General features: G+C 34.4%; 2 protein-coding genes across 3 annotated transcripts; one reads left to right on the forward strand and one right to left on the reverse strand.

The window, feature by feature from the left end:
* Positions 1 to 12,062, reverse strand: LOC100367385 (out at first protein-like). 2 transcript variants are annotated; one of them, XM_006821571.3, is made up of 5 exons: positions 11,742 to 12,062; positions 7,812 to 7,946; positions 7,242 to 7,419; positions 5,367 to 5,411; positions 1 to 363 (listed from the first exon to the last, which is right to left on the reverse strand). In XM_006821571.3, exons 1-5 carry the CDS (start codon positions 11,931 to 11,933, stop codon positions 86 to 88), a joined length of 828 nt encoding a protein of 275 aa, XP_006821634.1. In that variant the 5' UTR covers positions 11,934 to 12,062; the 3' UTR covers positions 1 to 85. The 2 variants fall into 2 exon arrangements, with proteins under 2 accessions (XP_006821634.1, XP_002738882.1); XM_002738836.4 differs by lacking the exon at positions 5,367 to 5,411.
* A 53-nt stretch (positions 12,063 to 12,115) lies between these two features.
* Positions 12,116 to 21,760, forward strand: LOC100367232 (uncharacterized). The gene is made up of 8 exons (XM_006821570.3): positions 12,116 to 12,202; positions 14,373 to 14,727; positions 15,604 to 15,639; positions 16,184 to 16,297; positions 17,002 to 17,116; positions 17,762 to 17,865; positions 19,190 to 19,363; positions 20,692 to 21,760. Exons 2-8 carry the CDS (start codon positions 14,383 to 14,385, stop codon positions 20,779 to 20,781), a joined length of 978 nt encoding a protein of 325 aa, XP_006821633.1. The 5' UTR covers positions 12,116 to 12,202; positions 14,373 to 14,382; the 3' UTR covers positions 20,782 to 21,760.
* The last annotated feature ends 1,937 nt before the right edge of the window (positions 21,761 to 23,697 follow it).

The following is a 23,697-nucleotide window of genomic DNA, read 5'->3' on the forward strand; positions in this document are numbered from 1 at the left end:
TTCTATGAACTTAAAGTGAACGTGTATTTCTAAAGAAATTCAGAATGTGACTATTTTCATCGTTGGTAGAATCTGGATTGACAAATCATGGCTCATCCCATAAACACAACTGTTTTTGTTTCACAAAGAAATCAAAAGTCCGGCATTTTCGACATGTTTTAATCCCACATCGGAAACTGACAACTTTCCCGACTGAGTCACGACCTTTGCAGTATTTTAACCCACATGGGTACCATCCGAGACAGATTTCAAACTGACACGTGCAGGGCTTCCACGCATTCGTCATATCGTGGCAGTGCGGCATCTTCTGTATCGTCAGCGGCTTTGTGGCACTCAACAGTGAATTATACGTGTAATTATTACCTAAAAGTAATGTGAAAATGAAATTTTAAAATCGTCAGCAGGAGAGCATATGGACAAAGAGTTAGTGATAATACAACATATAGCAGTAAGCTGACTGGTAATCAATATAGTTCCCATGAAATAACACTAAAGTTATCAGATACATGCATGTCACCTTTTGGCTGTCAGTTAGCATCTCTAATTAATAATAAACAACAGTTCTTTAACTTAATTTAAATATAAACCAAAAAAAAGGAATATACATCTTATTTTTTAAAATAGCAAAAGTTAAATGGATGAAAAATGATATTAATGCAGATGATACATTAAAAGCACCATATCTATTAATGCATTAACATAACTAAAAACCACTAATTTATTTATTATTTCTACCGCACCATATACCTAACACATGCCTGTGTATGTAATTCTCCTTCCCTAATTTTAAAACATTACCGAAACGGACCCTTAGTGATTCAATAGAATGAAAAGTCCGAAATTGAAAATAGGATTTTGATTTTCGTTGTTTATTTCAAAATCGTATTGTTGAAAACTAAATGTTGCCACCACAGGAATAACTTCGTGAATCACAGCTAAAATGTAGATTGTGAATACTGAAATTTCATCAATTTAAATTACCTCAAAAACAAAAATATTAAATTCCAGAAAATATTAGAAATTCACTTGGCCGTCATCAGCCACGAATCACATATTTTAACAATTTATGGAAATGATTTAAATTAGGGTAAATTATGAATTGTGAGGAACTTAACAGAAATTTAATACTTGTATTGTGTTACATATCTCATGTTATGTTTATAAATCTGTCAATGTATTTTCATACTACCTTATTAGGTAATGTGAATTCCAAATATGTTATATCCAAGATTGTGGGAGTGTTTCAAAACAAAATGCATATAATCTAATTTTCATAATACACTTCATAGACTAAACTATTGATCCAGAACAATGTATATTAAGGTTATTAAAATGCTATGGGGTTATTGTGAGAATACAGGAAAGTATGCACGAAGGCAGTACAGTGTTCACGGAAGTCAATGCGTTATTATACTGTCTGAGTGCATTTTGGAGATAACCTTATTATAAAACATCTTTTCCAAGGTTATACATGTACCAGGGTAATAATGATTTAATATGAGATAACAACCCGAGATGGCAACAAAGAATGTTTGCGTTCAGTCACAGGATTCTATTTCCACCATGTGCTGATAGCATTCCTGTGTCTGTAGTAAACAGAGGAAAATGTATGATTATGCGGAACATTCAAACGTGTTTGTAACACTTTCGGTTAGATCTGTAGGTGTTTTACTTTCTTTGTGTATATTAAATATCTTTTCTCTGTATGACCGCTTCAGGCATTTATATCATGGAAACCGTATTGACAAACAATTCTCAATCAGAATGTTAGTTGCTGCACACATGCTGTGTTATTCACATACTCAATATAATATCAATTTGAAACATTTACATGCCTTTCGCAGCGAATTTAGCATTATTTTTTTATTTATCTGCATTTTCAATTAACAGAATGCTCTTTTATGACAATGATTCAGTTCACAATTTGCTAAATTAGCTGCATCTAAAGTTAGCAAAAATCCAGTGTAGCTGAATTAATTAAACATATTACTGTAAAATACTTTATTTTTGCTATATTCACTGAATTAATGATTCAATGAAAATAAAATCCAGTGAATATATCTATATTCCTATATTTTACATTTAACTCATCAAAAATTAATTCCAGTTAAAATAAAGTATTTCACAGTAGGTAAATATTTTAGAATATGCTTATATTTATATACATGTATGGCTACAGCCTTTTATTGGGCATAGTAAAATCAGTAGCATAGCCGCCCACGGATAAAAAGCAAAGTTACAATAAAAAAACCCAAATATTACAACATTGTCAACATAGGGAAACCAATCAAATCTGTGGGCACAATTTACATAGATATGAATAAGCCCCCCTAAGTTCCCAGCGATAAAATCTCTGGAATAATCAGTAGCACTTGACCCTGAGCGATAGAGTCAATGCCAGTTACTTTGTAAGTCACATATCCTGTCTATTTTGTGTCAAACATATTTCTTCTATTTTACAGTATAAACCTATTCTGTTTTTTTTCATTGATCATGAAAGTAAAAATCTTTGTTTTGTGGTGGGTCAAAAATACCAGGATGTGTGACCTCAAGTAGCTGATCATTTCTTCTTTTTGATAAACAAGTTTCAGGTTTGCTCGTTGCTAGGCTACCATGCATGTAATAGTCAATTGACCTTAACTAAAATGGCTGCCAAGATCTTGTTGAAAGTGACAGCCTCTGAAATTGTGTTTCATTTTCTCTTGTCATTGCATCAACTGTTCTGATTACCATGGTTACACCAAAAAACAGTTAACGCAATGACGGGTGATAAACACTATTTGTGTGGCATAAACAAAATCTTACAGCTCTCAACAAGATTTTATCAGCTGTTCTGATCACCATAGTTACACCAGGAAATAGTTAATGCAATGACCAGTGATAAACACTATTTGTGTGGCATAAACCAAATCTTGCAACTCTCAAGATTTCATCAGCCGTTTTTTTTATGGTATATTTTATGTCCAGTCATTACAAATATTTATCTCTGTGCTTGATTTTTTCTACATAACAGTGATTGTTATTGACAATTCAAGTTTGTTTGTATATTATATCAAACACAAATGTTTCATTCAAGCACAATATAGAGAAATGTTTATTTGTTCTAGGAAGTCTCTGAGAGAAGACTATCATAATAATCAATTAAAACTCAAATCAAAGAAATCATAATAATCAATTCCAACACATCACAGAATTGACCAATCCCAACACATCACAGAATTGACCAATCCCATCACATCACAGAATTGACCAATCCCAACACATCACAGAATTGACCAATCCCATCACAGAATTGACCAATCCCATCACATCACAGAATTGATCAATCCCAACACATCACAGAATTGACCAATCCCAACACATCACAGAATTGACCAATCCCAACACATCACAGAATTGACCAATCCCAACACATCACAGAATTGACCAATCCCAACACATCACAGAATTGACCAATCCCATCACATCACAGAATTGATCAATCCCAACACATTACAGAATTGACCAATCCCAACACATCACAGAATTGACCAATCCCATCACAGAATTGACCAATCCCAACACATCATAGAATTGACCAATCCCATCACATCACAGAATTGACCAATCCCAACACATCACAAAATTGACCAATCCCATCACATCACAGAATTGACCAATCCCAACACATCACAAAATTGACCAATCCCATCACATCACAGAATTGATCAATCCCAACACATCACAGAATTGACCAATCCCATCACAGAATTGACCAATCCCAGAACATCACAGAATTGACCAATCCCAGAACATCACAGAATTGACCAATCCCAACAAATCACAGAATTGACCAATCCCATCACATCACAGAATTGACCAATCCCAACACATCACAGAATTGACCAATCCCAACACATCACAGAATTGACCAATCCCAACACATCACAGAATTGACCAATCCCATCACATCACAGAATTGACCAATCCCAACACATCACAGAATTGACCAATCCCAACACATCACAGAATTGACCCATCACATCACAGAATTGACCAATCCTAACACATCACAGAATTGACCAATCCTAACACATCACATGCTTAGTAGCTTAGCAAACTAGTCTACTGACCTCGTACATCTACAAAGTATGTCACATTGATTTGAGATGCTGATATACAGCTGCCATTCAGGGAGTACACACATCAATAAAATAACATTCATAATATTATAAATAAATCTGATGATGTCATATTGTCTAAACAATGAATTGAAGGAAGTATAAACGTGCATCAAAGTATAAAAGAGTATGGGAGACACTCTGATATGAAGGGAGGGAGGGAGGAATGATAATTTTGGAGGGATGGTAGTGGAAATCAATATTTCAAGAAATGCAACTTCCTTCGTCTTAGTGTGTTTCTTCAAAACTGCAGTGTATTGGGAGATTGAATGCTTTTCTACTTAAAATGGTTGCACTTTTTGATGTATGTGTAATTTAAAATGAATGCCTTCATGATATTGAAGAATTGGTATATTGTTTAAATGTTTTATTTTACTAGTTTTGATAATCACATGTTCTAAAAAGTCTGACTACATGTAGTACAGGAATTTTGGAGCTCAAACCATCAATGTGTCCAAACTAAAGAAGACCACTTGAAAGTGAAAATCAACATTGCAATAGTTTTAATTATGTGTTTTGAGATTGCACTTGAAAAGGAATTAATAACTAGATCTGAAACTAGAAATACTTTATCAATGAAACCATACATGTATGGTGGAACTCCCATGGTACATCTCACTGAATGATGACATCACTTGCACTGAAATGCAATGAATGATGACATCACTTGCATTGGAACACAATAAATGATGAGGTAAGCTGCACCAACACACAACGATCGCAGTTAAATGCCATGATGACATCACTTGCATTGTATACAATGAATGATGACATCAATTGCACTGGAACACAATGAATGATGACATCACTTGCACTGGAACACAATGAATGATGACATCAAATACTTTCTCATCTACCGTAGTAATACTCTTTTTGTGAAATAATTCTGTTGTCTGTATAAGTGAGATGTACCATGGGAATACCACCATTACACATATTAATTCATTTATTAGAGTACAGATAGTTTCAGATCTAGAAATCATTTTTTTCTTTTCAGTTATACATTCTGTATGCAATCACCTACACACATGTGCTAACACCATTGTAGTATTGACCTCTAGTTTAATAACTCACTGATTACAACAACACCAACACCTGGGGGCAGTATTGAGTGTTTAGAGCTTGTATGATTTACGATATTGCCAAAATACTACCATCCTTCACTAGGGAAGACATCATGAGAAGTGTTATAATCTAAACTAATACCTTGCGATGTTAAATAGTGTGGATAAAGATAAGATGCTCTGTAACCTGGAGATGATGAAAGAGAAAGAGGCAAAATACACACATGGCCATTAGTAGTTAGTCAGTACATGTATACACTTATTATTAATATTCTAAATCAAAAGATAAGAAAGTATACCCAATATTTAATAAGGCCATTTTCTAGATTTATTATACATGTACTTGCAGTGTGCCTTCACACAACAAAGATAAAATAGACCATTTTCCGTTCACTGCGAGAATCACACGTTATGCGTGAAATCGAACGTAAAAACAGGACAAACAAAGGTCATAGCGTCGTAGTCACGTCAAACATCGCGTGGGATTCGACAAACGCGAAAGTATTTCGGGGACATTTCCATGCTTAATAATGTGCTGTCCACGTTTGATGATAGGCAATTTTGATTAAGTAAGGTTATTCGGAAGCAATATTCCTCTGTCGAAGATCGGCCGGTCAATGTAAGCTACGAAATAAAGAAATTCTAGTTCAAAATCAAATCGTTCGATTTTTGCGGCAGACGTTCGACGCGTGTCTTTCATGCATCTCGCGAGATCTCGCAATTGTACAGAAAATCACCTATTTGAATGTTAGAACAAGTGAAGATACGTTTTGGAATGAGTGTTCACTCATCTTTTTACAGAATGGCTAATTCTATTGATTTCGGTCAGTGCTAGATCTATAATAAAATTGTTTACATTTGATTTTAGAAAAACTTTATTACAATTTGGCTCTGTGTCAGACCTTGTGTAGTCTTGCTTGCATTCAGAAACAGATCACCAAGTTTGCCTCACATGATCAGAAATAGCACTACAACTACATGTTCTGGAGGGCACACCGCATAATGAAATTTGCAGCTCAATTTTCAATTATTAATTTTGAACATTAAAAACACAATAACGCATTTGGAAATCACAACAAATTATGTCATTAAATAAATATTAACTTTAAAATCATGCGGCAAAAGAGGTTTAAAAGTTATTTAAAATCTACTCCTAAATCAGATTCAACTATAAACTTTCAGAAAATATATACTTTGTAGGTAAAGAGTGTGGAGCAATGAGTATAACAGTTAGACATCACAGTTATCACATATTTCATATGGATCACATGTAGTGTTCCCCATGAGTAAATTTAAATGTTTTGTTGTCCCTTAAAAAACAAACAAACTTGAATTGGGTGGATTTGAAGAATACATGAAAGTAAGCAGAAATGTTTTGTTTTTTTTCAGATTGCCAAATTTCACGGAGAAAAGTATACCAAAAACAAAGATTTGAGAGAAGATTTGTTTTTGCACAAAATTCAAATATGACAATTGTGATGTTTCGATATGAAGAGAGATGTGATTCCAATCAAATTGGAGAATATATATAATTAATATAATTAAGACAAGGTTGGCTTTTCGCTGGTTCAACTCAGTAAATTTCATGTGGCAAGCAGTGATATAACATATGTACATGTAGGTACAAATGAGTTTAGCTGATCCAACTGTATTCCAACCACCAAATTATCTGAATTACCGGGTAAAGCAAACGTATACCTATGGCAAGTGTCTGAAGTATTAGTTGACATCTACATAAAAACCTCATTTCATACCGAAAGTCAATTAAAAACTTTATTTTGTAATTCAACAAATTGTTATTTCATTCATTACTAATTTATTTCAAAATCGACACTCAAACAAATGCACACATCATAGACATTTTACAACTTTTGCAACAATTTTTCTGGTGGCTGGTTTACAGTTTAGACATCAACTGAACTCGATGTTCCCAAAGAGTCTGTATGTTGCATTTATACATATACATAACATTGTCAAAAATGATAATATGTGTAGATATCAAAAGTCTGCGGCATACCTTTCGATAGAGCTCGGATATCACTTTCTCTGATGTATGTTGAATCTTGTGCCTCCATGCATGTATTGTAAATATGTTTGCTGAATTTTGATGATTCTTTTAAATCAATCTGAAGATCCATAAATATATGTTCTTGTCCTTTGTCCTCTTCTGGATTACGAATAGTCCCAGGGTTTTTCTGTTCATGTAATGTAATTGTATTAATGTGACTGAATAATTCAATGTTGGGCAAAGATATAGGGTTGGCATGCAAACTCTATGCAAGGTTGGCTTACTGGAAACATACTGTAAAATCTGTATTAAAAGCCGAGGCTTCCATTAAAATGATACAATGCAACAGAGGAAATACGGCATCTATTAGAGCATCTACATGTACACTCACATATGAGAAATCGTGAATTTTTGGGTCTCAATTGTTCAAAAAGAATGGGTGCGGCTTCTAATACAGATTTTACAGTAATACTTTTATTTTCTTACTTCTACCACTGCACTTTTAGCATCATACTTGTACAAGACATTCCTTTTGTTCCAGTAAGCTTACCTTATGCATTAGTAATGAATATCAATTACCTGTCTTAGTTTGGACATAGCATCTGATGATATAAATTCAGATTTGGTAAATTTTGTAATAAAACACATAACTTGGTATTGGCTTTGACCCCTTTCTTCTTCTCCCAATACAAGGGCTTTAAATATCTGCACTTCCTGTGTGAGAAAACAAGTTAATCAACAAATGCACTTTTATCAGAATCAAGACTTATCTAGTAATTGAGAAGATGCAACAGGAGGACAAACACTCAATACAGAGACATTTTTAACAATAACAAGGGAATTTTTTAAACAAGAGAACGGGCGCAGTGCCCTCATGCCATGGCACCCCTTACCCAGGGGAGCAGATCCTCTGGCAACCAAAAAATTCTGATTGACCATGGATCACATGTGACCATAGTCTTCAATTGTGATCTGTCTGACAGTAATTTTGGCCCCAAGGAGCCATAGAATGCTTCATTTTAACTTAGAATTATCAAAAACTCCACACCCTGGTAAGGAGAACCCTATCTCCCCCACTTGGTGGCGCCGCTGAATTGCAATTTCTAGAAAAAAGCCTGAATAACTATAAGCCAGTACTGAACAATTCACTTGTTGCAAATCTGGATATCTTATTTTTTATACAAATGTGCCAATAGCTTATACCACTCACCTACCGGATTCGGCCGATAGCCCGCCCATCCTAAACCTCGCCCATTGGCGATGTTTCAAATAGTGGACAATGTTTTGGTTCACACATTGCCTGACTGAACCAACAAACATTTTTACAGACCCCAATTTATCCGTCCAAAATCTTGCATCGAGCGCACTATTTCAAATATGACGCTAAAAATAATTCACTGTGAAGTCGAAACACGTAAAAATCCAATAAATCCAATGCTGTATACGAATTATTGTTGCATGAAAAATGGTATACGTTTGTATTTTATGCAAGTATTTATCACCAATTTCAAGAGTAAAAGTCGGACCAGTATTATGGCTTGTGAATACATTTCACTTTAATACGTTTATTACACTCAAATAAAGTCTGCGCTTGGAATGAATGCTATTTACGAAGTTTGAAATACCCAAGCCTTCCTGATTCGAGCCTCTTGGTTGATTTGACAACGGTAGGTATCGTTAATGTTTAATCTTTGTCTGTATCGCATTCCTGACAAAAAGACATTGGTAAACAGGAAATTGGCGAACTAAAATGTCTCCTGCGTTTCACATGCGACATGATTATTAAAAAACACAGAGTTAAGCGGTCGTGTACGTTCTAAAAATCTAACCTTGCACAGATAATCTTGTATCGTGTTGTTTTGTCCAAAAAAGACGTTCTCTTTCAGTAAACTCTTCGCGTTCGTAGTATTTGTGAGAGTTGAACGATTTTTTGAACAAATGATAAGTAACTATATTAATTTGTGTGAAGCTGGGTGACCCGAATTTAAATATCAGTGCGTGAACTCTGGAGGTCATTGCCCAATGCCGCACGCAATTCAAACACATGGTTAGCTGAGTTCAGTCAAAATATACGTGAATAATGTGATCGAAGTGCGCTGCCCAGAGTTTATTATATTACATATTCACTTCATTTCGAATAAAATAATTCACCATTGGAACATCGATGAATCACAAGACACCTGACTACTGTGATTTAAATGCGCCCATGTTTATGTTTGCGTAATTATTACGAGTGCAACACACTATAAAGTCGGTAATATAAAAATAACTTGAGTTTGTGTAATTATTATGAAAGCATTACAAAGTTGAAAAATTCAGAGCCGGTACAATATTGTAAACAAATTTGCGTAATTAGAAAAGCAGCACACTAACTTGAAATAAACGATGTTGATATACTAGTATTCAAAGCCAGTACAAAGTTGCAGACAAGTTATATGATTACAGTATCGTCGGATATAATAACAATTTTACTATTTTTTACCGACGCGCAGAGCATGGAAGAAAAAGGTTCCTATGGTAACGCGCCAGTTCAGTGCGTAACTTGGGGTCAAACTTCGGTCACGGTCAACACACATTTCGCGCAACAAGTTTCGCAAAGAAGTACTTGAAGTTCAATTGCACCCAAAATGATTTCGCTGATTACTCGGTTGTCACAGCCTGTGATGTGTCATGATGCACCCCGTTTCGACTTTGGCTTGCTTTTTCTTCTTGTTCACGTAAAATGCGATCTCTCACCAATGTATTAAAACACTTTGAATTTATACTTTGCATGATTATATTTGGTCAATGTGAAACATTATTTTTTCTAAACATTTTCTGAGACCATTTTATCAGTGCAGGGTTATTTTTCCGGACAAGATGGGCTTTGTAATATCTGCCATAACATCGCCCGGGCGATCTTTTGGTCCACATTTTTCTAAAAAAAAATCAAATCCTCCATAAGATCGCCCAGGGCCGAATCCGGTAGTATTTTAATAAAATTGAATTCTTATGTCCCAAATTGTACAGGTAAGCGTTTTACCCCTGTGTTTCGTCCACCGCTCTGTCATATTAATATATTTAAATATTCTCCACTTGTGAGATACATGAATAATGCCAATAATTTATTGCCGACTGGTGCAGAACTTTGGTTGGAGGTGTGGCCTGTTCAGAATTTGTCAACAACCATTCATGAGGCTGGTTACGAACCACATCAAGGTTACAACTTGGTTAGCCTTGCTCAACTGGTTCGTAACCAGTCTTGTGATTGGTTCTTCGTCTCCAACTGTGCCGTGCGTTTGGACCAACCGTTAGTTCTTTAGAAATGGAGTCAATTTGTGTAGTTTTCTTGTTTATTCTGCAGATATAGGTAAAATATAGGTAAAGCTTTGGCAAAATTTGAAAGAGCAACTAATATTCTTCAACCTGGTATTTTTATAGATTTTATTTTTCGTTCTGTTCGTCTGGTTTTTCCAGTTTAAAAAATATGAGCTCGCTGGAGCCTTCATTCCTTGTCTATTTCTTACACTAGATACCAGCCGATACCCCCCCCCCCCCCTCGGTTGATTATAGTACCTATGCTCCCAGGCCTAGGGTCATATTAGCCCTGAGTACAGTCCTGTAGGTTGGCCGTGGCTTCCTTCCGCTGATCATTCGGCCCCCCCACAGTCCTGAGAAGTCGCATAGACCGGGGATTCAACACTATTGTGAAGGAATGTATCGGCAATTTAAGAGGCATTCAGCTTTGCAGTTAAAAATTAAGCAGGTCGATACGTCCAACTATTCTAAATACCCTAACTGGAAGCGAAATTACTTAAGAGTTCCCACTAGGGTCGATCAAATCGACATTTTCCAACGTCAACCAAAAATATATGCCGCCATCTTGTTCTTGACGTATTTATTAACAAAACGTTGTTCCGTTGCGTAAAACTAGCTTTTGCCAACGTTCTAGTTCTAGTATACTGTAAAATGACTAATTTTCACTGGGTTTAAATTTCACTGATTTACCATTTCAGGCATATTCAGTAGGTTTTAAATTCACGGTTTCGTCATTTAGATAATGTGTTCTATGCTAAATTGTACATATTCACTGTGTTTTAATTTAGCGCATTTTTCCAGTCAGCGAAATAAGCTAAATTAAAACCCAGTGAATAATTACCCCCTTTACAGTAGCTGCAGTTCCGTAGGGCTATAATTCCACAGCTAGTTCTAGTAATGTAGGTTCATTTTTCGGACACAAAAAAAAGTATTTGTGATCGCTAGATTGGTCGATAGATATTTTAGCTGGTTACAATCATGAACACTGCAGAACGGTTCTCCGCCATAAATTTGTAGGAGAGTGTCAAATCCTCGGTCTATGCGACTTCTCAGGACTGTGGGGACCGAAGGATCAGCGGAAGAAGGCCAACCTACAAGACTGTACTCAGGGCTAGGATCATATAGACTTTCTTAAATGCAAATTAATAATTTCCCTCTCTTATTCGGGTTTCTCGGTTGCCCCGGTTATTCCAAATGGTTTATAATACATACCGATTTAAAATCAATAAGCAATGATATCAATGTCCCGTCAGGTTTCTGAAACTGTAAATGGATAAGATCCTGTGCAACGTCAGCTTGGATGCTTTCTTGGATCAAATCACCGCCTTTGTTTTTTACGTTCACGGTCAGCTGAGCTGAACTCAGTGTCATGAAACTGGCCAACACAAAAAACGAAACCTCCATTTCAACTTTTCTTCTCGTTGCTGTAATTCTAACGGAAGATGTCGCCAGGCAAACCGGGAAATTATGAATTCTTTGAAAAGAAGGCCAAAAACTACTTTCTGATCGCCATTTTGAAAACTACCTAGTGTTCAACGCAAGAGGGCGTAGTCAACACGGAAACGAGAACAACAAACACACCGGAAGACGACACAACATCAGGTGACCCACCGTTATTTGAGTCACTCACAAAGTACTGATCAACGCGTAGATACTCTTCTATACTGATCGAGGTAAGATAGCAACATTTACCTTATTGCATAACAGCTTCTTTGTTGATAGCTGTTTTTTTTTTTAAGGATTATATGGCCGTCCCTTAATTCTTGGGTAAATATCCATGAAGGGATGCCAACTTGACCAAGTCACTTTCAGTTTCACTTTTCAGAACTTCTCAGTTATGAATTTTACAATTAATTTTTAATAACTACATGATATGATCAAATATTTCACGGTAAGTTCAGACGAGTATGGTTATAATTCATATTTGAAGCACAATGTTATTACGGCTGTGAATTAATATGGCAGATGTCAAGATGGTGTATATTATGGGATGTACTGTAAAATACTTTATTTTAGCTGGAATTAATTTTTGCCGAAAAAGCCCTTTTGGGTGTTTTGTATGGAATTTATTTTCACTGATTTTTGACGAGTTGAATGTAAAATATCGGAAAAAAGGTATATGCGCGTCGGTCGATACTGCCACTGTACTGTCTTCGTGTATAATTTGAGGTATTCTCGTAATAACCTCATAGTATTAACAATTTGTAGAATGAGGCTATGCAATGAGATCACTTGGAATCAAAGAAGTCACGCGAATTGCAAGATGATCACAAACACGTACATGAGTGGCTATGTGAAAGAACTGGCTAGTAATTTTTTTGGACTATTTCTGCTAGTTCACAAAGCATGTATCATGTGTTTTCTGTTTTTGAATATATAAAAATAATGTTTACATAATCCAAGTGTTCACTTTTGGGATTTCATTGGTTAATCAATTGACATGTGTATGAACATTAATCTTAAGAACATTAATCTTTTATCACTAAAAGTTGCCTTATCTTAGAATCTCTGGACGTGGTTATTTCACTGAAATATTCTTTTTATCTTTTTAACGTGGTAGGGTGAGAATTAAATATGAAACAAATGTTGTTTTGTTGTTAATAAGATGAATATTGTGTAAGAAGCATCTGCTGAACCAAAGAAATATTAATTAATTTAATTAACAGATTGTCATGTCAGTTGTACAATTTCTTTCTCAGCGACATGGAAAGCAAATATTAATATGTATATGAGTAGTATAAATGATAACAATTATAATACAGAAGATTGGAAACTTTATTCATAAAAAGAAATGAAAACCCTATGTTACATAACTTGATGATTCCAAATTATCTTATTGTATAGTTATAACTATTAATATCAACTAATAAACTCATCGTATTTCTAAGGATGCAATAACATTTCTATTATTTTTTTATTGATCTGTACATTGAGAATTTCCTTCAAAATGTGATAGATTTCATATATGTTGGTGTTGCTTATAATTTTCAATCAAAGTTATTAATATAAGTATAAAATACATTGTGATCCTGACGATGAACGCATTAATTTAATAGACCATGACTAAGAAATAAACTGCTACAGCAGTAGTGTTTCTCGAGTCCTGGTATTCCTGACTGTGAAGGTAATTTTTTTGTTATTATACATGTAATATACCAACTTCATTTTAAATGTAATACTGGGACATAAAAATAACTTGAAAAGTAGCAAAAACCATGTGTAAATGTGATAAAGCATCTGAAACATTCTACTTGCAACCGTGCACATTAAAATGAAATGGGTCGAGAACTAATAAAGCGATTAGATACATCAAGCTGTGGTGTAAATTCTCACCCATAGTTTTCCTGTTAGCATTGATATATGTAAAATTGATGTATGTTAGTACACTCGCCAGTTAGTGCTATTAAACTGCTATACTTCTCATTTTGTTTTGAGGATCAACAAAATTAGATTCATGGGTGAGTCACAGCAGATGGCAATGATTATTTTTGAGAACACTCTAATAATGTTTTTGCTGATTTCAGTTGACAGCAGAATTTACCCCTTCTGTGTAATTTGACATTTAGGGCCTACTTCGAAACATGAAAAACCATGGTAACCTTACCATCTTTTTAACTATGGCTTGCATAATTAAAAACACTTTCTTGCCCAATCACAATGACGTGTTCAGGCAATTAAAATGCTGGTGTAACATGATAGACATGAATTCATTCATTTATGATGTTTTCTATGCAATATTGTGGAGATCTTGGGAAACTTGAAAAGTACATTGTACACCATCTGAGAAACTCAATTCACAAAGGAATTAATGTGGTAACTTTTGTTTGTTTGTTTTGTTTATAGTTTGCATAAGATGTCGCAGCCACCACACAACCCTGACTTTCCACCACCTTACAGTGCTAATCCTCCCCATGGACAGGCTGCATATCCCCAGGCAGGATACCCACAGGGACAGGTGGCATATCCCCAGGGCGGATATCCCCAGGGTGGATATGCCCAGGGACAAGTGGCATATCCCCAGGGTGGATATCCCCAAGGTGGATATGCCCAGGGACAGGTGGCATATCCCCAAGGTGGATATCCCAAAGGTGGATATCCCCAAGGACAGGCACACCTCCAGGGGCAGGCTGGATACCCACAAGGGGGATATCCTGCTCAACGACCTGCTCATCATACAACGATAATTCAAACAAATCAGGTAACATTATTTTATAGAAAACTTTGTTTTAAAAAATGATAATACTCCCAAAAACAAGCCTTTCAAATACAGAGTCTGTAAACAATGTTGCGTAAACAATTTTTTCATGGAAAATCTTGATCACCAAACAGAAAAATTTCAAATATACCGGTAATATGAGTTCATACATAATTTATACAACTTATATGAAATCAAAAATAGCAATTCAATGACTAAAATTTTACTTTCATTAGTATTTTATGTATTGAATTTTATAACTAACATTTTATTGCTGTCAACCGATAAGGATACAATAAATTTATTATTATTAATAACCATAAATCTCCATGAAGTCAATGCAGACAGAAGTACCCTAGGTTATTACCACACATGCATGTATGGTCGATAATTTGTACCTTTTACTGTTCACCTACTTTTTGTCATGTCATATTTTTAGATTTTTTTCATGGGAAATAGTGAAACCCGTGCATAGCTGCATCCACCAACCTCATAACAGCTACATTTGTTAAAACTTAATTCCATATTCAGGTTTTTGTTTAGAAACAAACTGCAAGAGGGAGTACTGCATTTAAGCGGTGCTGCCAAAATAGGGTTCTCCCTACCAGGGTGTGGAGTTTTTGATAATTCTAAGTTAAAATGGAGCATTCTATGGCTTCCTTGGGGCCAAAATTACTACCAGACAGGTCACGGTTGAAGACTGTGGGCACTTGTATTCCTGGTCATTCAGAATTTTATGGTTGCCATAGGATCTGCTTCCATGCGGGCGCTGTGCCCCTGTTCCCTTGTTTAAAAAAATCCCTAATATTTTTGGCAATTTAAATAATGGATTCCAATAATAGAATATATTTTCATTGTATGTGTATACTTCATTTGCAGCCCGTTGTTGTGAGGCCATCCAGTGGTTCATCTAAAGTAAGTAAATTACTTGCATACATATACATCCACAGTCTGAATGTCTTTCAACTACACCAGGCCATCTTTTTTGAAAATGGCCAATACAACTGAATTCTGCCATCTGTGATATACACTGTACCATACAGATAAGTTTGAAAATGATTAGATTCTGTAAAATACTGTAAAATGACTAATTTTCACTGGGTTTAAATTTCACTGATTTACCATTTCAGGCATATTCAGTGGGTTTTAAATTCACGGTTTCGTCATTAAGATAATGTGTTCTATGCTAAATTTTACATATTCACTGTGTTTTAATTTAGCGCATTTTTCCAGTCAGCGAAATAAGCTAAATTAAAACCCAGTGAATAATTACCCCTTTACAGTACTTTATTTTAGCATGAATTAATATTTGCTGGAAAGGCTGTTGGGTTTTTACTATGGAGTTTATTTTTGATGAGTTGAAAATAAAATATAGGGAAAAAGATGTATTCACTTGATTTTATTTTCACTGAATCATTCGTTCAGTGAAAATAATTTTTTTTTTTCGATTACTTTTCAGTCGTCAGCTGGTGGTCTGCTAAGTTCATTAAGCAAAGGAGCAGGAAAATTAGCCAAAGGGGCGTATGATACGGTCACTCATGAAGTGGATATCCATGCAAGCAGTGCAACATTGGTAAGTCACATGACATGATTTTACATTTTTACATATCTAGATATACAGTTGTATATTCCCTAGATTTAAAATTAATATTAAAATATTGACTCCCAAGATTAAATATGCAATGGGTGTCTGTCTGTATGTATGGGTATGTGTGTATTTATCACATAGATGTTCTGCGATAGTGCACAGACCTGATTTTTTTTTTTGAAATCCATGCGTTATCTGTACAGTATTTTCACTACTTAAATAGTGTGACACTGTGTATTTTAACTTTTTTGCTTGAAGCTCAAATGCTCACATATTTCAATGATTTTGCATGCAATAAATAAAATATTTACTTTATGTGTATTGGAGTTCTAATATTATACATTTTTGTCTGTCATCTAATTGCTATAAATTACAGTGTGCGAATTTCAAAATATGGAACGATTATACATGTAACCGTCCGCTAAATAAAAAAAAAAAAACATGGCTGCCCCCCAGGATTTGACTGGACCCACACAAAGAAGTTCACTAAATCTGTTCTAAATGGTTTGGATTTTGGCATTTCCATGATGTATTCCTAAGAGGAAAAGATGTATAATAATAAGGATACTGAAAAGTATGCACTCAGACAGTACGCCGTCATATTTTTCCTTATTTATACTTTATGCCTCTAATACCCTAAGTACATGAGAGTTCTTTCTAAAAATTCTTTGATTTTGTATTTTATTTAGAAAAAGTTCTCTACTGGGAATGTAGTTGAGTTGACATCTCGTGTGACAAGTAATGGACTTCGTATTTTACCCAATAGTCAAGTAGATGCCAGGGCAAGTCCCAATGAACCTTGTGGTAAGCATTGCACAGGAGCCACTGTGGTGACCATGTCCGTATGTGTGTGTGTACAAGGCATACATCTACTAGGTGTTTTGTTCATATGGAAATTGTACAATATTATTATACATCTTAAGCATACTGTAGTGTATGGGGTATCTGCATTCATACCTTATTAGGAAATGTGAATTCCAAATATGGAACAATTTCATGGTGTTTTCACAGGATGGACATTTTTGAAAACAAGGCTCATAGTTCATACAATTATTAAAGCTATTAGGTGATTTATTAACAATTTTTTCATTTTAAAAAAATGAGCATTCTCTTGATTTGTAATATTTTCTGAAAGCTAAATACCATAGAAGTTACTACATTATTTTTACTTGTAATTTATTTTGTTCTAATTTCATTGTAAAAAGTATCACTATTATAGTCTCAAATTGGTGGCAATATGTGGCTGTAACTGTAAATATATTGACAACTTTAAAAATAAATTATTATTTTTTAAGTACAGATGAAAACTGATAGTAAAACTGTAAGTGTCTCTGTCTGCTTCTCATGTGTATGAATTCTTCATGTTAAAAATAAAAACTGCAGATGACAATAGATGAATGTGTGAGTACATGTATGTCTGAATAAACCAAATATCTCTCTTTATTGTAGCTCATTTCACCTGTATTAATGAAGGACATAATATTGTAATATTGCGTAATATTGCCAACCCAGCATTTCATCTGACAATTACCAGTAACCATGTATCAGGAAGGGTAAGTACTAATTTGAATAAATAAATTACATAAATTTTGGATAAATAAAAAAAAAATAATTTAGTTTTTCACAGAGGCATTTCTCGGCCATGATGGCAACTAAATCTCAACCTGTAAATTCATCAAATCCTTACAGAGTAAACCGGTCATCCATAAAAACATTAAATAGCAGTGGCAAATATGAAAAGATAAATAAACTGACTGGCTGCTTAATTAATTTTCAGTGATGAAATTAAAAACAACAATCAGTTTAGGTTGATGAATTTAAAAAGCAGATTGAACTCACTATGGATATCCACCCTGTATAATTTGGGGGAAGCCTGGGGCTGGAAGGTACACTGGTAAATGTTGGAACTGTTATCTAGGAAATACCACACTTCTAACATTGAACATTGATGTCGTATATTGGCGATCCGCTTTGCTAGGATTGCCTTTATAATCACTTTTGTCGTTTTGTGTGTGTGTGTTGGTGTGTCTGTGTGTGTGATTTCCAGTGATTTCACGTATGGTTTCTTCTGTGATTTTTTTGGCTTGGCCAATTTCTATCAAACTTGGCAGGTAGGTCACACCTTCACCCTAGTTATTAGGAAAAATGTGAAAAAAATGTTTGGCTCACAGTTGCCATAGCAAATTTAGGATAAAACACTTCAGACATAGCTCATTCTACTCAACTTGAGTGTGGGCACAAAGTTACTATTTGATATCTTTTTTCATTACCGAGATATTTGACCCCAAAGTTGGGGTAACTTTTCACCAGCAACGGCTTTTAACTTCTCTGTGATTTTTTCGGCTCGGCTGATTTTGTTCATACTTCTCAGGTAGGTCGTCACTAATTGGAAAAAAATCCTGGCCCAGCACTGCCATTGGCATCGGTGTCGCTGGGTGTATATGATAAAGGGAAGTTGTGCAACCAAATTTGCCATTGTTACACTGTATCAACGTAATCCCAACGCAACTTTGAATGAACTGTAAATGCTGCCTTCATTCTAGAAAATGTATGGAAATAATAAATGTAACAGCAGAATACGTCCTAGTAATAAACTAAGTGACTTCTAACGACTGAATGTTTTTTGCAAACTTTGTATTTGGGCCCATTTAGTTATAAACCGACGTTAGCTTCACGTTTATGACACACTATGGAAACAACCAAAAATATGTTGCTTGTTTTTAAGCGGAGCGGATCGCCAACCAGCCTACCGGCTTGTTATAACTGTCTGTCACTTTCATAACATTCTATGTGATCAGAGTATAGAGACAATACACAATCATATCATATTCATTGCACCTAATTATAATTCACCATCCTCTGTTTATATTATATTAGGGAACTGGTGGCTTTCCATGTAAATTTCGAATTCACGAAACACTGAAGGGGTTTGTAACCTTGGAGTCTTTACAAAGTCCTGGTCAGCATATTGGTGTAACGGCTGATGGCACTATGAAAGCAGCCAATCTTGTTGGTAAAGATAATGATGCTCAGTTCAGTGTCAGACTTGTGGTAAGTATTCATCAACAATTTGGTTTGGCCTAGTTTTCTGCTGATTCTGTGATCTACAAAGTATATCTGTGCTGATGTCATGACCAACATAGTATGTTTTCTATTCTTGTTCCCAGCATTGCTGGTGACCTGGCCATTATGATATAATATCTATTCTGGTTCCCTGGTCAACATGTATAATATCTATTCTGGTTCCCTGGCCAACATAGTATGTTTGTTTTCTATGTTTTTTCCCAGCTTTGCTGGTGACCTGGCCAACATGGTATAATATCTATTCTAGTTCCCTGGCCAACATAGTATGTTTTTTATGTTTGTTTCTTGGCTCACAGTCCTTTGCCAGCATTGCTGTTGAACTGGCCAACATGATATAATATATACTCTGGATCCCTGGCTAACTTGGTATAACATCTACTCTGCTTTCCTGGCCAACATGGTATAATATCTATTCTGGTTTCCTGGCCAACACGGTATAATATCTATTATGGTTTCCTGGCCAACATGGTATAATATCTATTCTGGTTTCCTGGCCAACATGGTATAATATCTATTCTGGTTTCCTGGCCAACACGGTATAATATCTATTATGGTTTCCTGGCCAACACGGTATAATATCTATTCTGGTTTCCTGGCCAACATGGTATAATATCTATTCTAGTTCTCTGGCCAACATGGTATAATATCTATTCTGGTTTCCTGGCCAACACAGTATAATATCTATTATGGTTTCCTGGCCAACACGGTATAATATCTATTTTGATTTCCTGGCCAACATGGTATAATATCTATTTTGGTTTCCTGGCCAACATGGTATAATATCTATTCTGGTTTCCTGGCCAACATGGTACATGTATACCGGTAATATCTATTCTGGTTCCCTGGCCAACACGGTATAATATCTATTCTGGTTTCCTGGCCAACATGGTACATGTATACCGGTAATATCTATTCTGGTTCCCTGGCCAACACGGTATAATATCTATTCTGGTTTCCTGGCCAACATGGTATAATATCTATTCTGGTTTCCTGGCCAACACGGTATAATATCTATTCTGGTTCCCTGGCCAACATGGTATAATATCTATTCTGGTTCCCTGGCCAACATGGTATAATATCTATTCTAGTTCTCAATTGATATTCAATTCATATTTCTGGTATTGTTTATTAAATCAGCAAATTATTTGTGTAGGGATTAGTGACAATATTTAAAGATTGTCACCATAAAAACATAATATTTAAAGATTGTCACCATAAAAACATAATATTTGAAATTGAACTGTAGAGGACAGTATGCACAATATATCTACATTACATTGTTTACTTTATTTCAGGCAAGTGCATACCCATCTGCCGGTGTAGGAGCTACACAGACAACTGTGGTTGTTCAACAACAATATCCCCCAACATATAAATATAAATAAAACACAAGAACATTGTCAATACATGATGAGAACACGGATGAAATGTTTATACAGTTGATAGATTTTCTATATTTTTTTTGAATTGTGCCATTAAAAATAAAATATTTTTTCTATTTGATACATGCCTAATATATGTAAACAAAATATTCATACTACGATATTATAATTAGCATGTATGAGTCAAATTATTGTAAAATAGTTTTTGATTTTAGTAAGATATTAATTTACAGTTGGATACATATTTACATTTACACAATTAACTATTTTACTGATTTATAAATATGATGAGACTGAAATATTCAGATTGGATTGATAAGTACCAGTTTGACTAGCCCTTACTATCATTTTTTGACAGATTTTTTCTAAAATTTTGAACAAGACTTGTTGCTGATAAAAAATCATGTTCATTTGGTCCAAAATGATCACTTTTTAAGAAAATACTTAAAAATGGGCAAAATGTTGTTTTTTTGGAGGGAACAATTATGGTGCTGAAATGGTTAATGGTGTGTATTACAAGTACCTTATCAATGTGAGATGTTCGAAATGACAGAGACTGGGAATTAGAATAATATTTTGGGCTGAACATTTCATGTATATCATTTTTATTTACAGTTAAAAAAAAAAGTCATTGCTAAAGTTGCTGGTTGTCGTTTTTCTACTGAGATTCATTAGAAACTACTGTGAAAATTGTATTTTTCACTTAGTTTTGAGTTTTTTCGATGATATAGGACATGTTTTTTTTAATAAATAAATAAATGAATGAATGTTTCTTTTCTGTGAAATTTTCTGTAGAATCCACCCTTCCCATTTCCTCAGTACTGGTCCCAGTTTTAAATCTCTCTCCATAAATACAGATTATGTACTTGAATAGTCACTGTGATGAGGCTGACAATCTTTTTTTTACCAAAGCTCTATTATATGCACTGTAATATTTGTATTTAATTTTCATATCTGCAATAAAATTTCTACATAACATGAACTATTGTGTACTAGATTTTACTACTGGTTTTACCAATATGAAGTCCTGGTATAAAGTATGGAATGAGGGCATATATACCACAAAATAGAAGGAATTGAAAAACATTTTTTTAGTGATCTTGTATTCTTTTAGCAGATTAAATCTGTTAGAAATTAATTGTTATTAAATATTCATTATAAGCAAAAATTATTCAAATTGTGAAGATAATTTGCATACTGTGATAAATAATGTTGGTTGATACAGTAAATTTCAATTTTTGAATTTTATAAAATATTTATAAAATATTCACACATAGTGCTTTATTCTGAACCAAGGAATAAGCTTGATAACTCCTATTACCCATGATTCCTTTAACCACTACGTTTAATCATTGGCTTATTTACTGCCATGTGTCCATTGGTTAAGTTGTTTTCAACAGTCATTTCACATTTATAAATATTTTGTATACAAAAACATTCAACAAAGAGTTGAGTTTAAAGTCTATTGATGGTTGGTTGTGTTGAAGACACTCTGAAAATATGTCTCGATTGATGATTCTTAGTTATCGTGGCATTATCATTCTTTGCATGTGCCTGTATGTGGAGAATATGCACAAAATGTGGTTTGCCATTTGATCCAAAATGGCCGACCGGTAGCCATCTTTTTTTAATGCACTGTTATGAACATGCTTTGTCAGTTTTCATTCAAGTTTAGCAATGTATTATACATGTTATCATATATGTTCTTCAAGTTCTTCAAATTGCTTCATAATAGGATCCCGGGATTGGATCTAAGATGGCTGACTGATACTACTACTAAATCTCAGAGATTTACAAACAGTTTGGCACACACGCATACATGTTGAAATCATGTCTATGACAATATATGTTTCATTATCTAATCAGATCAATTTGTTTTGGATAAAAGAAGGCTGACTGGTGGCCATCTTTTTAGCAAGACTTTTTGACCATTTATCTCTGTGATTGTCACATACAGCTTGTCTGGAAACATGTATATGTTTGTTTCATGATCAGATCAATATTGGCCGACTGGAATCTCTGTCATTTATATTTAGCACATGTATCATAAATGGATACATTTTGTGATTTGATGAAGAAAGTCATCTGGCGGCCATCTTAGTTGTTGTTGAAAATGTGATATATTGTACATAGTTTTGTCCATATTTTGTATATACATGAATCATTTCATTAGCATATCAAATATGATCCATTGTCGGTAATCATGCTTTCTGGCCAGCATATTATATCTCTGATATGCAGGTACCATTTTCGTTTGTTTTTGTTACATACATCATAACATACACTCATGTTAGTTTGTAGGAATATTTACTGAAGGGGTATTAATTGAACACAGTCAACCAAGTCTAAAAAAAAATATCAATTATTTTTTTAATTTAATTTTACTCAATTTGCAAATGAATTCATAAATGGCAATATTTAAGTTATACGTAGAATTCTGCATATGAGGATATTAGGAAATGATATTTATCACTGACTAAGATACATGTATCTGAATGAATAATTTATTAATTTACAGAAAAGCCAAGTTAAGAGAGTGTCAATGGAAACATATACAAAATTATAAAGCTAATTACGACATATCAACTGGAATTACAGTATATGAATAGAACATTTTTCAGAAAACATTTTGTTTTTTTCATATACAGATACATGCAATGTTTAGATATATTTTGGAAAGATGAAATGGTCATATCATATGCAAGTTGTGTCGATCTTATGCAGTTCTTTACAAATAAAATTGGAAAGAGAAAAATTGATGTTTTTGTTTTCACCCATAATGTATGCATTGAGTTGAATTCTCATTATATGTAGACATCTCAGAAAACATCAAACATTGCAGTTTGTTCACATCTTAATAATCTATCAGAATCTACTCAAATCATGTGCCTGCCAGGTTTTTTGTCAGAGAATTTAAAA

This window comes from Saccoglossus kowalevskii, chromosome 5 (assembly GCF_978046115.1).
Source record: "Saccoglossus kowalevskii chromosome 5, keSacKowa6.1, whole genome shotgun sequence".
Lineage (NCBI taxonomy): Eukaryota > Metazoa > Hemichordata > Enteropneusta > Harrimaniidae > Saccoglossus > Saccoglossus kowalevskii.